The sequence below is a fragment of the Microtus ochrogaster genome, chromosome 16 (assembly GCF_000317375.1).
Source record: "Microtus ochrogaster isolate Prairie Vole_2 chromosome 16, MicOch1.0, whole genome shotgun sequence".
Lineage (NCBI taxonomy): Eukaryota > Metazoa > Chordata > Mammalia > Rodentia > Cricetidae > Microtus > Microtus ochrogaster.
In genome coordinates, this window is record NC_022018.1 from 56995393 (window position 1) to 57011416 (window position 16024).

The following is a 16024-nucleotide window of genomic DNA, read 5'->3' on the forward strand; positions in this document are numbered from 1 at the left end:
GAGCACAGGGCTGCCTAGGTTTAAGGTTCAACGCCGAAAGGAAGCTCTCTTTAAATGGAAGGGCAGCATGCGTGTCGGGGCCAAAGAAGGATGGCGGAGAACTCCTAGTAAAAGTTTACAGTTTCCTGCCTTCCCCTCCTCTCCATCTTTAAGCCATGAAAGCCATGCATCTGGGGGGCCGTCTTGCCGAGCGAGGGCTGGAACCACCCAGCTCCCCACCCCCCCGGAGCCCAGCCAGCCAGGGTAGGGCCTCCAGCTTCATCAGAGTCCACCCTCCACTTTGCAAAGTACAGGCCATCTTCCAGCCTGGGGGACAAAGAGCAGTCTTGAGCTGCCCACAGGAACTGATGGCACCTCCTGCCCTCGGCCGGCTGGGCTGTGAGTGGGTAGAGGAAGCTCAGCTGTTATCCTTTTTATGTGTATTGACTTAGCAGAGTGCAAACATGTTAAAAGTTCACTTTCTCCTTTATAGGAGTCTATAAAAAGGCTCTTAAACCGGGAGTCCTAGGGCTTCCGCAAGACAAATGTAGGATGAGGCCTCGGGGAGGTGCTGTGCCTCCCTCTGCCCTTTGCAGAGCCGGGGGCTGCTCCGGTGTGCCAGGCCAGGGCCTGGGCGCAGGCCTGGACATTTCCATCACAATGGGTCCATGCCTGTGGCCAGAGGAGCCCAGCTGGGAGACTGCCCTGAGGCTGGCAGGCTGTTTCTGGTGAGTCCTTGGTGAACCCCCCTGGGTGTGAGTGGGAGGGAGCTCTGTGGTCCAGGACTGTTTCCTGGACCCAATTCAGAAGCAGCAGTTCTGAGTCGCTAAACAAGCTGGTGTCTGGGAGAGAGGGAATGTCCTCTATCAATCAGAGGGACGGTTCTCAGCAGTCGTCCTGCCAGGGGACTGGGGTTCCTGGGTGGCCTGCTGCGATAAGGGACGCTGAGAAGCCTGGGGTCCCTTGTTTGGCTTCAGGAGCTACAGAGGGCACCAGGCGTCTGTCTGTGGAAACTGTTCCTTGACAGTCTCAGGAGCAGGTGACGCAGTCCAAGGTTGCACCCCAAGGCAGTGTGGAGGGTTGACCACTGCCAGAGATCGTCCAGCCTCAGTTTCTCCACCTGTCCTATTAGGAGTGGTCACTTCTCTGAGTGCTAGACTCAAGAGTTTGTCACAAGGAGAAAACCAAGTCAGAGGAAGGAGCTGGAGTGGGGGATGAGGTTTCTGTGGCCCAGAAGAACTAACTGGCCGCTGACAATCTCCTCAGGGCTACCAGGCATACTTGGCCCTGATGGAATGAATTGCACTTGCTTTTTGCTCAATACATAGCTGAGGATGGCTAACAAATTGAGGCGCGGGGCTCTTAGTCTGGCCAGTCCCCTTGCCCTGCTTTCTTTCCTGCTGTGTTACGGTTGTGGCTTGAAACAGGAATGTGTAGGCACCCCTAATCTCAGATGCATGCACTGGGCACTCCCTAACCTCAGACGCATGCACCGGGCACCCCCTAGCCTCAGACGCATGCACTGGGCACCCCTAATCTCAGATTCATGCACTAGGCACCCCCTAACCTCAGACTCATGCACTGGGAACCCCCTAGCCTCAGATGCATGCACCAGGCATCCCCTAACCTCAGATGCATGCACCAGGCATCTCCTAACCTCAGATGCATGCACTGGGCACCCCTTAACCTCAGACGCATTAACCAGGCATCCCCTAACCTCAGATGCATGCACTGGGCATCTCCTAACCTCAGACATATGCACTTGGCACCCCCTAAACTTCAGACGCATATACCTGGCACCCCCTAACTTCAGACATGCATGGGGCACCCCCTAACCTCAGGCACACTCACTGGGTATCACCTGACACTTATGCCCTTCTAGCTCCACAAACCTGACCCCTGAAGTGGGCTGTAGCAGGGAGCTCAGTCCATCTCTGCATGGTGACTGACCCAGGCGGACTGCAGAGGAGCAGGTCCTCTTGGGACCTGGGTGGCCTGGGTGAGCAGTGAATCAGAGTGCCCCATCTCAGCTCTGAGGCATCATGGGTGGTATCTACAGTAAGAACTTGAGAGGACCTTGGCTCCCAGGGGAGTGGGATCACGTAGAGGAGGAAGCACATTCAGACTGTCCTCTGGGCAAATCCATTCAGAATTCCTGCCAACAGACCAGCTTTGCAGCCTGGCCTGGCTTGGCCAATCCGCCTGGGTCCTTTGGTCTCTCTGGGTCTGGATAGTGGAGCTATGTCACAAACAGGAAAGTCCTCTTCAGGAGTTCTGCATGAGGGTGGATGGCAGGCATTTCTGTGTTCCTGGAACGCAGCCGTGTTTATTCTGTGAGCAATTGTTTCCACGGATCTCTGATTCTCACTGCTGCTGTGTTTAGTGGATCAGCATCATTCGTTCATGGAAAGGCCCTGACTGGGACATTTGTCCCATATTCTAAGTCAAATGACACAGACAAACTCAGGACATCATTCTGATGGGCTCTGTGGACCTGGTGTTCTAGAGTCAAGCTGCTCAGTCTAGCTGTCATGTCTCCATCAAACCGTGACATCCACTGACTCGGTGGCCACCACAGACTTGAAATGTGGCTTGTGTGGGTGAGGAAATGAATTAGTGGCTTCGTTTAATCTTAATTAGTTTAAATTTAGCCACATGTGATAGCGTCTGCCCGATTAGCCAATGCTGTTCTGGAATGTTTTTTCCAAGATGGCCTTGCTTGGTTGCTCTGAGACACGACAGGGCAACATGGAGGACTCCAGAGCCTTCAGTCCCTTTGGCCTCCTACGATCAAGGCGACTCCTAATTAGCCCATGGCTGGAATAATCATGTAGGTGAGGTTGCTGCTCCCGAAACCTGGTTGTGGCTAGTCTGGGTGTGAGCCCTAACCAGCAAACAGTTTCTACCCTATCTGTGACTAAGAAATGAAGGTTCTTACTTCCGGGCCATTTGTGATCAACACTGTGCCACCAACCCTACACAAGAGGGGAGGTCACTTTTCACAAGATCACACAGTGGTGACTTAGGTCTTCACTCTCCTGGGAGTTCCTCAGAGCATAAACCAAAAGAATGGCCAGGCCAGGTCAGGTCAGGCCAGGTCAGGCCTCCCTGCAGCAGAGGCAGGACACGGGGACTAGAGGTCACAGCCGTGCCTCTTTCTTGGAGCTCCTCTGTGTCCACCCACTTTCACAGACTCCCCAGTGAGGAGACCAGTCCCCCAGGTCTGGACAGCCTTGGCAGCTCTCCACCTAGGAGCCCTTTTCTCTGCCCCTGACTCTCAGGGACATCCTCTGACATTTTCTGGGAGCACAGACCACACCCCTGGGCACATCTCTGTGAAAATGGCTTCTCGAAGCGCTACCCTGAGCTGGGCAGGGTGCAGAGTGGGGTGGTCCTGCTCTGTGGGGCGGGAGCTGAAAAGGCCTTAATAGGCACATTGTCCCCATGTTTCCAGAGTGCCGCCCGGCCACTTCCTCACACGCTGCGTGCTGGATGAGCTCATGTCTGAGGCTGTGAGCAGCACAGAGAGCTGGGCCTGGCTGCCGGGAGGCCCTATGGCCTGAGAAGCCCTCGCAGGCTGAGGCTGGCGGAGTCCTGAAGCGGAACGTTGTAATGAGCGACGCCGCCTGGATTTATGGGGCTGCGCACTTGGGCCTGGCCTTCCTTCACGGGCCTCCACATGGGAACAAAAACAAGTGCCGGCCCAAGTGTGGCGCGACTGGGTCTTAATAACAGTCTACTAATTACGGGAAGGCCTCTGCCAGAACCCCAACCTGAGGAGGAACACGGGGGCAGTTCCTGTCAGCCTGGGCTCTGCTGTGTCTCCCGTCTGTCTCTACCCTGGGAAACCCAGGGCGTGCAGACTGTAGTGCGCTTTCACTAGCTCTGCCGCCTTAGACGTGGTACTGAACTCACCTCCTCCTCGCTTGTCCCCATCTGTAAAATGGGATCCCAGCTCTTCAAGGCCAACCGAAGGTAGTGTCCCAGAGCGAATAAGAGCTAATTTCAGAATTTGTCATTCCTGTCTTGAATTCTGGTTAGGCCGGGTCCCTGTTCTGTGGTCTACACAAATTGTCTTACCCCTCTGATCCAAATGTTACCTAGAAGGCAGGGATACAGGGAAATGGTGTGCAGAATGGTTAGGAGGACGCGGGGCCGTCTGTGGGCTCCTCTGGCTACACACAGTGTTCACACCGTCCTTACTGCACAATCACGACCCTGTGCTGTCTGTTTTCAGACTAGGAATAGAGGTGGCACCTGCCTGGGTCCTATGGTGGGCTCTCTAAGGCCCCACTGCCACAATGACAGCGCTCAGTGGTATGATGGTCAGGGAAGCGGAGGTGGGACACGCTTCCTGCCAGGAGCACCTGGAGACCCACCTGGGCAGCCTCGCTATGCTGAGGGCCACAGGCCCCTCTTTTGGATGTGAAAACAGAAACAGAACAAACAGGTACACAGTACCAGGAGCCAGGCCATGGTACCTGGAGCAAGCTGCAGGACTGGGCCCTCTTGTCACGTCGTGACTTATGAGGACCCCGCTGACACAAACATGCATGCAATCCCCAGGATGGGCTGTGAGTGGCCCAGCCAGGACAGCTCTCTGAGGCCAGTGCCCTGTCCTGTAAAATGTACCTACCCGGCTCATTGGCACACAAGCAAAGGCTCTCTGAGGCCACAACACTAAGTCCTTCCTGCAAGCATTCCCCATCATCCTTCCTGGTAGGGCTGCGCTCACATTCTCTCCAAATCTGAGACCAGGTCACACACAGGCACCAGAGGCTGCAGGATGCAGTATGGCCAGAGGGGCTGCTAGCCTCCAACACCAGACGATATGTAGGGTGGACTGAGAAAAGGCATCCTTCCCAAAGGGAAGCGCTCCTGGAAGATGCAGGAAATGTCCAAGGAGTAGAGGCATGCAGGGTGGGGCAGGGCTGTAAACAAGCAAAGGCGGTGGTGGTCTTGAAAGAGCTGGTGCTTGCAAGAGGCTGCATGAGCAAGACGTGCGGCCCCTCTGCAATGTGTTCAGACACAGAGGTGCTGAAGAGAGCAGGGAGAAATCCAGCCTTTTTCCTTGTCAGGCCACAGGGGAAGGCAGCTCCCTACTTCTAGGGTCTCTGTTTAATCTGTGAGACAGACATTGAGTCTGCACCTTGGGACCCTGTGAGGACTTCCATGGCTGTGTATGTACATATGTGCTATGTGCTGGAAGGGGCCGCGTGACAGTGACGGTTTGTGTGCTGGAGACACACTAGAAGGCAGAAGAGAGTTCCGGAGACGGCCTTTGGGAAGAGATGCCCCTTGGATGTGATGCTGACGGAATCATCAGCTCTTTCTCATCTCTTTGGACGGGCGCAACATTAACTCCTAGGCACTCTTAGGCACAGCGGGCAAACAGTACAAATGCCTGGAGTGAGCGGAAGTCCCTTAAATTCACGGGGCATTTGTCCCAGCGGTGGTTCCTTTAGTGCAGGCAGCTAGAGGACCTCAAGGTGAGACCTCATAGCCGAGACCTCTGTGGGACCTAATGCGGAGCTGCTCGGCTTCAGTTATGCGAGGGGTCTTGCTCTGCACCGTTTGACTGACAGCTCATTACGCTGCTGCCGTTTTTGGGGCAGTGGAATTTAATCTCCCAGCCGGGAAGCAAATCAATTTGCCCATCTGCCACAGCTGAGCCTTCTTGAACTCAACTCTAATTTATTCTCTTAAGCTTAGGAAGCCTTGTTTCACAGTACAGAAATATTAAGTTTCCCAAGCAGCTCGGGCAGGGGCTCACAGGCAGATGTTCCAGAGTGTCTCATCTGGGGTCTGGCCTGAGCAAGCCATGACGGTCAGCTGGGGACATACCACCAGCTAGGTCTAGAGGAAATGGATCTCTTGTCCAGTAAGCCTTCATGGTGTGTTGGGCATGTGTGGGGGACAAGAAAGGGCTCCCACCAGCAAGGAGCACTGGCTTCCCGTTCTCTGTGTGTTCTAAGCTGTGCTGCGCTCCGTTCTGTAATCAGTCCTGTGGTTTGGAGTGCTAGACTGGAGATTTGGAGAACATCTTCCTGGCACCGTACGCTTTCCCCTGTCACAGTCCAGATGGAAACCTGAAGCCAAGCAATGACTTTCAACCTCTGACATTGGGGCAGCTTCCCTACTTTGCCCAGGAAGGCAATCAGGAGACCTGTTGGCCAGGATGCATAGGACCGACTTGGTGCACACAAACCCACCCAGGTGCAGGGGAATCATCCTAATGCATGAGTGCTGCGCATGACTGCTGCAAGCCGGGAACCCAGCAGACTCCGTTTAGTCTCAGGACTTGTTTGAAGTCCTTCAAGGGTTCTGATGGCAAATCTGTAGATAGTTGTGTCCACTTCACAGAGCAAAACAGCTCGAGGAGGGCACCTCAGAAACTGTAGCTGTTTGGTGGGAGTTGGCACCCACTGTTCCCACTCAGGGTCTAAAGATGGTTATTTGTGCGTCCCCCAAGTCTGTCCTTGACCAGACAGAAGGTTCCAGAACCTTCTATGTATGTGAAAGCATGTCTTTGTGTGTGTGTGCGTGGGTGCGGGCACAAACATGAGCAAAGGATGGAGTTGCCAGAGAGGCCGCAGAGGAGGCAGGTGTTTTCTGTGGAGGGAAGCGGTTCTTTCTGAAACAGCTCCTGAGTCTAACAGTGCAGCCCCTGCTGGGTTGGCTTCCAGGGGTCAGGGAGAGGCCAGTCTATTTACGTGCCTTTGCCTGGAGCGCAGGGGGTGTCGGGGCCTGGGATCAATGAGCAGTGTATTGCCTCACCTGTTGGGAGGGTCATGTGATATGATTTTTGATATGAGGGGGCCCCACAAGCAAACATGACAGGTCAAGTCATAAATAGAAGAAAAGCCTGAGAAAAGGTGGCCCCACCCCTTGCCATTGACCATGGCCCTTTCTTCTCGTTGAGGAGTGGGTGTCAGGCTCCCTCCTGCCCCAGCACCCTCAGGCAGACCATCCCCCCCCTCCCCTGCAAGGTGGCCCCAAGGCCAGCTTCTCAGATAAAGTTGGCCAGAAGGAGCTCGGGGAAAATTAAATATCACGGTTGCTAATGAGGATATGGGCTAGGCGTTGCCTCCAGGACCCCAGCGTGACTGCCAAGCAGCCCGCATGGCAAACAAGGAATGAAGAAGCTTGCTGGGCCCCACCTTCTGAGGAAGGCTGAGCAGATAGCCTTGGAGCCCTGGGACCAGGAGGTGTAAGCTCTGGGTGAAGCAGGGAGATTGGTGCCCATGCCCCCGCATCTAAACTCATTTGTCTGTCAGGGCTGGTTGCAGCTGTGACCCTGGATGGAAAGGAATTTGCCCAACGCCAAGACTAGGGTGCAGAGGTTGGGGATGGAGGAGTAGAGCACAGGCCGGGGTCCTCAGCAGAGGGCCCAGTGTTTCTCCCACATGGAGCCAAGTGAGGGAGCTGCCATGTTCTGCTTTGCTCTCTTGGCTGAGGGATTCCAATCTTTCCTACCAAGTCTAGGGCTAGGCTACGTGTTCCAAGAAACTCTCTTGAGCTTTCCACATCAGAGAGCAAAGCTCACTCCTCTAAGCCCACTGCTAGACAGAGGCACTGACTTGCCTGTGTGGCAGGTCACCCAGCAAAAGCCTCCATCAGAGAAAGCATCCAGTAAATCCATATCAAGTACTAGCTTGCTAAAATACACATTTTAAAGTTATATATATTATACATATATATTATATATATTATATACCTTTGCATACCCTTGTCTATGCACCGTATGTGCCTGGTACCCAAAGAGGCCAGAAGGGTGTTGGAACCCCTGGAACTGGAGTCAGGAACAGTTGTGAGCTGCCATGTCGATGCTGGGGATGAATCCTGGGTCCTCTAGGAGAGCACCCAGTGTTCTTGACCCCTGAACATCTCTCCAGCTCCTTCAGTACACATTTTGACTCATCTTTCACACACTAGGTTGTTTATGGCCCCAAGGCTGACCACTCAGTGAGCAGACAAGAAGCCCTGTCTGAGTGCAGAGCCAAATAATGGGCCGATACCAGAGGGGAGTCCCCCTGGGGAAGCTCTGGTAGAGTCAGGCAGAGCTGGGTTCAAATCCTCACTGTTTCTAGCCATGTGGTCCTGTGGGAACACACTTCACCTCTGTTCCCCGTAGCTGTGGAAACTGTTACTGTCCTCATAGGCTTGCATGAGAGCAGGGGAAAGCATATGGAGGGGATGCTCGCTGCGGCTATGGCAAGTTCAGTCCCAGCTGGAGCTCTGGTATCTGTTAGATCCCAAAGGTCACTGAAGGCTCATGGAAGAGTCTGTCGAGAAAATCATGGATTTATTCAGGGTGGAGCCCCACCAGAGGGCAAAAGTTGCTCTTCAGAAATAAGTCAGGGGAGGGGGTGAAGATGGCCCAGGGGGTAAGAGTGTTTGCTATGGAAACATTAGGACCTGAGTTCAAATCCGTAGCACCCACAAAAATAAAAATTTCAGGTGCGGCTTCATGAGGCTATGATGCCGGTGCTGTGATGGGGCAGCGGGAGGAAGATCGTGCCAGCTTGCTAGCTGACAGCCCAGCTCTGGGTTCAGTAAGAGGTCCTGTCTTAAGTAAACATGATAGAGCAGGACACAGAGGTGCACATATATCTCATACACACACACACACAGACACACACACACACAATTTCCCAAGACAGGAGGCAAGTTTGTTTTCTGGGGTCACTTTGGAATATAAGAGTGTATGGCCCTGAATTCTAGATGGAGGTGGGGGGCTCTGTGGCATTCGCTGTCACTTACCCGTGGCTTTGGCAGGAGGATGCCCTGGGCTGCAGAAGGACATTTGTATGGCCCTGAAGCCTGGATGGAGGTGGGGACTTTGTGGCATTCGCTGTCACTTACCCGTGGCTTTGGCAGGAGGATGCCCTGGGCTGCAGGTCACCTGTAGTACTTGCCCGCATCCCTCGCAGTAGTTTCTGTGCACGGTTTACTAGCTCGAGCCTGGTCTTCTGGCGGGGGCTGGGATGTGGTCTAAGAGACTCCCCGTGGATACATTTCTTACACAGACACACACACACCGTGGGTACTTTTACACTCTCTTTTCACACGTTTTAAGAGGCTCCCTATAGGTACATTTCTTTTACACACACGCACGCACGCACGCACGCACGCACGAGACTCCCCTTGGATACATTTCTTACACTTTTGGTTGCAAGCCTAGCCTTGAGCCATCTCTCCAGCCCCAGATGGTTTTCTTAAAAGCAGTGAGTCTCTCCCTGACTCCCACCTCCAAACAGGAGGCTGGTGGCGATCAACACATTATGACCCATTTAGAGCTGGTTCACAGACAAAGGGAATCTCAGATGGCCAGTTAGACCTTCCCTTTCGTTTCCCTGAAGTTTCTTTAGCGCACACAATCCCAGGAATTCACTGTACACTGAGAATCATTTAGGTGACTTTGTTAGTTCGTGCAAACCCTGCTAATGCAATGAATTCTTTTGTGCTCTTGCCAGAACAGAAACTGCCTGCCCTTTTCTCGGCTCCCTTCCGAGTCCTTTGGGCGACATCTAGTGGAGGGTCTTCAAAAACTCCGCCTTGCTTCACTAGACACCAAAGGTAGAAAACCCAAGTCTCAAAGAAGCCATTTAAACCTGGCTCCTTCTAGTAAGTGCCTGAGAGGTTCATTCTGAGTTAGAACTGCCACCAAGGACAGGTGGCCTGTCAGAGAGATCAGTGTCCAGGCCCGTGCATCTTGTCAGGCAGCAGTCTCCCAGGCAAATCATTTACCCTCAGCTGGGAGGTGGCTGCAGCAGGCCTCGCCTTTCGATGTGAGAGCAAGGAGCGTGTGCACTGTTGCCCGGGAAGGGCTCACTACAGCGCCTGGCACACAGCAAATGCCGAAACTCTCACCGAACAGCAGTCTCTACTTATGTGCCTGCAGCAGCTACACGTAGGAGTGATGCTCTCGAGGACGAGGACTGAGCGGCTCCTCTGAAGTCCGCGCTCCTCTTTAAAGATACGTCCCGTGGGAAATCAGTGCCAAACTGAGCCCCATTCTAATCAGTAGACGAGACGATCTAAACCTAGCAACAATCTTGGCGGGGCGGGGAGGGGGAGGAGAGGATCCTGTGAGGCTGGGAAAGCACTGTTGAGGTCTGCATTAGAAGTGGTTGTGTCTACTGCTGAGACTGTCTGCGAGCCTCCCCTTTTGGTTTTTGAGACAGTCTGTACAGCCCCGACTAGCCTCTTCTTCACAGGGCTCCACCAGCCCCTGAAACCACACCTGGCAGAAGAGACCTTTCACGTTCATTCGTTCGGGTACTTCATATTCCTTATGGTTCTGCCTGCCCTTCTAGACAGTCACTTCTGAAATAAACGAGAGACGGCAGTGCCTTTAGGCAAATGAAGATTAAGCCACAAGTGCCCATGAAGTAAAATGTGTCTTGTATTTCTCTAAGGCATTTGGACCCTGGAGTGGCAGGACATCCTTGGATCTTGGTAGTGGCACAATGTCTTTGGGAACCCTCTTGCCAGGGACCCTCCTTCAGGGCTATGACCAAACATAAACCAGGAGAGGGCTTGAGGCTTCAGTTCTATCTGCAGCGCCCAGGCCCAAGTCAGACGGGGTAGGAGGAGGTTGGCCCAGAGTTCAAGGCTGTCCCTGTACCCGCCACTTACCACCCGGGTGGCTTTTGGGTACACAGCCTGCCTCCTCTGTGAAATGGGGCAGACACCCGGACCACCCTCGGGAGATTCGAAGCTTCCTACATGAATTCTCTACACACCTACTGGCCAAGGCAGTGGGACTATCGGGGAGCCTTCTGGGTTGTAGGATAAGGAGACCCATGTCCTAGGGAAACTGGCCTGGGACACTCAGGTACAATAATGCAAAACATGCCAGTCACAGCAGTTCGACATTTTACTAAATCAACTCACACAAATTTCAAATTGCAAATATAATTAAGGACAACAGATTCAGTTCTGTCTTTAACATTTTTCATTTTCAAATCTATCATTAAGACAAAAAGTAAACAAAAGTTAGGTCTGTTGCAAATTTTATGATTTTTCTTCTGAGGGAAAAAACATTATAGTAAAAAGAACGCCACTGGGTGTACAGTAAAGCACCACAACACACATTACAAATGGGGCTTCCTGCTGCTGCGACACAGGAGAGGGACCGTCCTCCCCACTGCTCTGTGTTAATCAGGACTTCATTAAAGGAAAACTATAAAATCCCCTAGGTTAACTAAGTCAGACACGGTCTGGAACGCAGTGCTTAACGAGGACAATGCTGACTATCAGTGCTAACAGAAAACATTTTAGAAGGCCCAAAACAATCAAACTGGAAACCAAAACCTTATTTTCCCTAGATGAGCAAAACTGAAAACGAAAGCAGTCCCACCTCCCAGTAAGAGCAAAGGTTATTTTTTTTGTTTTCTTTCTTTCTTTCCAGTTGGAGGCAGGGGACATGGTCTGTGCTGGCTCTAGGGATCACTGGCCTAGTTGGCATCCAGCTTGGCCATTTCCTGCACATAGATGCCTATACTCTCACTGTCAAAAAGCACAAAGTACACGGTTTTGATGGAGGAGGACATAGTGGACACGAAGTAGTTAGAGATGGCCTTCAGAATGAGCTGGGCCGCCGTCTGCTTCGGGAACCCATTCCTGTAGGAGAGAACACAGTGGTCAGCATTCAGGGCTCCACAATGAGCCACCTCGGCTTCCCCTGCAGGGTCCTCGCTCTGGGCTGGAGTTTACTGAGCTCTGGAGGTGTTCATGGGGAGTCCTCGTGGGTCAAGTCGATTAGGGAGCTGTCATGTATTGTTTGTACTTGGGAGTGACCTCTCTCGGCTCAGGGCATGGCCATCTCGGGGACCCTCCTAGATTCCTCGCACTGAGGAAAACTGGCTCTGATACAAGGGCCAAGAGTAACAGCCCAATGACATTAAGAACAGAGCTCTTGAGCACACCAGAAGGCAAACCATTTCTAACCATACTATAAAAAAATGCCTGCAGTGGGGAAAAAGCTAGATGCACTGCTCAGAACCGTCTAAATGGGGATCACAGCCGACCCATCCGATAACTACAGCTGCTTGCTATGAACTCCTTTCCATTTGCCCGCCCTCTCCGTTAGGCTTCTGGGGTCGATTCACCTGGTCTGGTGTTTGCTGTCTACCTGCGGCTCACTGTTCCTCTGCATGCATAACAAGCAACTCACTTAAAACCAAAAGCATGGCTATCGCAGCTCATCGTCCAGGCGGAGCCATTCAGCACTCACAAGATGGCAGGCATTTAACAGTGGGCATAGGAAGAATATGATACAATCGTCACAGGGAGGCAGGGCCCCGGGGAACGTTATAGAAGGGGATCAGTAAGTAGGGACGCTGAACGTGCACAAGATGGTCAAGGGTACATAAGCTTCTGCTTCTCTTTTCTGTTGTCCCTGGAACCAGCGTTAGAGTCCCGTCAATGTCAGCCATCATGGCATGGGTGGGGTGGGGGTGTCTCTGAATAGCTCTGGCCTCTAGTTGTATGGCCCTCTTACTGGGTGTCAGCAGCAAGGGCTGTTGGTCCAGAGACCATCTTCAAGGCAGAGCAGCCACTCTGTTGCAGAGCAAAACTTTGGGTCTTGACTTCAGGATATCATCAAAGTCTCCAGATCAGTGTCCTGCCACTGGTGTATGGTTCCACTGAAAATGCCATAAAGCTTGGAACTTGAGTATGAACTCGGGTCCTGGTCAACACTGCATATGCACCCCTAGGAGTTGCAGTGCACGGGTGCCAGCCTGGTGGAAATAATCTAACACTCAGAGTGGCTGTCATGGACATCCTCTTGCTTACTGCGGTCTTCCTGGGTGCGTGCCTACTTCTAGGTGGGGTGGTCTGCACACTGGAGTGGCAATGTTTTCCCTAACACTTTCTAGCCTTCTGCACCATGTGCTTGTGACACCGAACCACCTGGGGAGTGACATTCTCCATAGCTGCTAGTGTTCAAGGTGTCACACGGCCACAGGAAAATGCTCTTCTGTGACCTGCTGTCACCCAGGAGATGGGGCAGTCCCACATAGTCCATCCTTAGAGGGTAGAGTGCCCCCTCAGGGCATTTTCCCAGTCTGTGGGAAATAGTGACCCTGGTAGTCTAGCCAGGCTGCAGGGTGTCAGGGACAGGACAGGAATACGGGCTATAGTGAGGCACCCAAGGCGACTCTCTCAGGTCTTACGGTCAACTGGGCACAGGGGCCATGACTTCCTTCGGTATGGAGGAGCACAGAGGGTATGCCAGGTGCGGCTGCCGGAGGAGGTGAGTTTGCCCTTCAGTTGTCAAGAGCTCTTCCCAGCAGTGCAGGCCATAACTAACTTTTGGGGGTGTCCCTGTGCCCTGCTATACCCTCACTCAGGATCAGCTAACGGCCGCTAGACCAGGCAGACCTCAGTCCATGGGCATAACCTAGATAGATGGGACCTGAGAACTCGGTGGGGGGGAGCTGTTCTCTCCATGTAAAGATCCAGGCCATGCTCTACGAGAGCCATGCTCCGCCGGAGACAGGCCTGCCTGTCTCTTCACGCATGCTCAGGTGAACAGAGCTGGAGGAGGGCCTGAGGAACTGGGTTGCAGGATGCCTTCCTGTGTGCTCAGTCAGCTGCTGTGCTTGGCTTCCAGCTCTAACCTTAGCCCCACGGGAGCGCGGTGATGTAGACACCTGTGGTCCAAGCCTCTACCTGACTGCAAGGCCAGTCTCCAGGTACACTGCTGGTCAGTGTTTATGGACAGACCCTCAGTGCTTTCCAGTTCTGTGGCTCTTGGAAGGGGTATGTAACTACTGCTGGAGGAAGATTCCTTCCTGTTCCTGTACCCTAAGTCTGAATCTGTAGCTGGCATCATGGACACCTTGTCGCGCAGTCCTGGCTGGGCTCTCCCTGCAGCTTTCCCTCCCCCGGGTCTGTGGCTATTCTTTGGCACCATGTTCTGCAATGCAGGCTGCAGGGCAGGGCTGCCAGTCTGGACTTGCAAGTTTACACCAGCAGCACCCTTTACACACACCCAGCATGTCCTCCTGCTGCCCTGCCCTGCAAGTATGTGAACCCGTTCATGCTAGGGAGCCAGGCCCTAAAGCAGCCTGCTGAGGCCATGGAGACAGCAGGAAGAAGCGAAGCAGGCACTTTCCTCACGCTGCTGGCAGATGTGTGAGACGCTGACACTTCACCCACCATCCCTGCAAAAGGTGAGGGCAACTGTAGCCACAGTGCCATGGCTAGCCCCTTGTACAGCACACAGGAGACCTGACTACATGCTCTTAGCCCATGGTAGAGGTAGGGCAGCCGAGAGATGCAGACTTCCTGGCTGTACTTGCCATCCCTTGTCTGTGACTTGCCCAGCCCTGTGAAGGCAGAGGGCAAGACAAGATAATGTGTGTTAAGCATCGGGGTGTGGCCCAGGATCATCCATAAGGTTCCTGTGGTGGGTCCCAGCCCCTCAGACAGCTATGACTAGATGGCTGCTGTTGGTATCACAACCAACTGTAAGCACTGTAAACAGGGTATGGTGCCCAGCTCTACTGGAGAACTGTAGGTCTGGCTGTTGGCATGTATACCACGGGCTCCTTGGTACAGGTACTGCCTTAGTTCCCATCTGAATGGTCACTCCAGTCTTGACAGGTCTCTGCTTTCCTCTCTAATTTAGGTGAGCTGAAGACTTGAGAGGGCTCAGGGCTTCTGCTCTGGAGGTAGAGTCAGGCTTCAGCTGCTCGTGGGCAGGAGGAGCATCAGGACATGAGCGCTGGTGTTCTCAGGTGTGATGAGGATGAGGAGAGGCCACTAGAGCCACCTGGGATCCCCCTCCCAGACTCTCCTGGTCTTACCTGTCTCTGGCTTGTGTTCATAGTACCTCAAGTTCCTCAGGCAGGGCTGGCCCCTGTTCTACCCACCTTGGGCCTTGTCTGGCACACACTAGAGCCATGTGAGTGTCCCTTGGGTCACCCCTGCTGTGTCTGAAGCACCCTTTCTCCTCATCTGGCCCCAGTCTCCCTGGGCTAGTGCAAAGAAGTCTCAAGGGCTCTGTCAGGTCAGGCAGATGAATCCACGGAAAGCTGAGCTCAGCAGACCCATATATGGGGTGTGTTCCAGCTCCCCTAGTCTGCAGAGTCCTCTCCTGTGTAGGCCTTGCTAAGCCTTATCACTTCCAGGGGGTTAAGGGCCATTGTGAGAAGCAGGCCAGTGGAGACCCCAGAAAACCTGTCAGAAGCCACATCTGAGACAGAGCCCAGACAGGTGTCTTGGAAGGAGAAGAGGGGAGCTCTGGGTAATGGGTGGACATTGCTGTCACCTATATGATCACTTCGGCTAGGAGTTTTATTGTGCCATGCTGCTGTCCCCAAGACTTTACCATTTCCCCACGTTCTCTGTGGCTTTTGAGTGGTTGCCTGTGAAGCTGCCCAGGCTACATCTTGTAGAGCAGCGAAGAGGACTGGAACCTCGGTGTTCATGTGTGCGATTCCCACAAGGCCATGGGACTTCACAGTGGGTGTCACACCTGGGTACAGGACACTGCTGTGCCCTAGCAGCTCAGGCACTGCTGAGATTCACCACATTTCCCAGAAAAATCTATCCACAGTGGGCACGCAGGGGGTCCAGCCTGCCTGACAGCAAACTCTAGCTCGGCCAAGGATGAGCTGTGTGACCTCAGGTGCATGCTTTGCCCTCCAAGTTCGCTCTTTGACCTTTGAATGGATTTAACAGTGGAGAGAAAGCGACTCGCAGTGCCCGGGGCTCTGTTGCCCATAAATGGTGTTTGAAGAACACCAGCTTTCCTTCTATGCTCATAAATCAGAAGGAGGGGTAGCTCAAGTCCCCCCGCCCCGCCAGAGTTGCTGTGTGTTGCCAAGATGGGTCCCTTCCTTGTGTCTAACATGGCAAGGTGTGACCAAGACCAGGGTTACAGGCATGGGGTCTCCACTGGCCCCAGTCAAAACCAGAAGGTGACAGGAGCAGGCCAGCCCGTGTCTCTGGGAAGTGTTCCCCAGAGTGTCACTGTGTTCCCTTGACTTCTACGCCAGAGACACTGGATGCCACAAACAAGTCATTT

The 16024-nt window shown here is 53.4% G+C and overlaps 1 protein-coding gene across 4 annotated transcripts in view; it reads right to left on the reverse strand.

Moving 5' to 3' along the window:
* Positions 1–10845: 10845 nt before the first annotated feature.
* LOC101981297 (core histone macro-H2A.1) overlaps positions 10846–16024 on the reverse strand; it is a 64073-nt gene continuing 58894 nt past the window's right edge. For all 4 annotated transcript variants that reach the window (XM_005355261.2, XM_005355262.2, XM_005355259.2 and 1 more), the window contains exon 9: positions 10846–11607. In XM_005355261.2, coding sequence (XP_005355318.1) covers positions 11442–11607 — 166 coding nt within the window. In that variant the 3' untranslated portion in view covers positions 10846–11441. The remainder of the gene's footprint in view (positions 11608–16024) is intronic.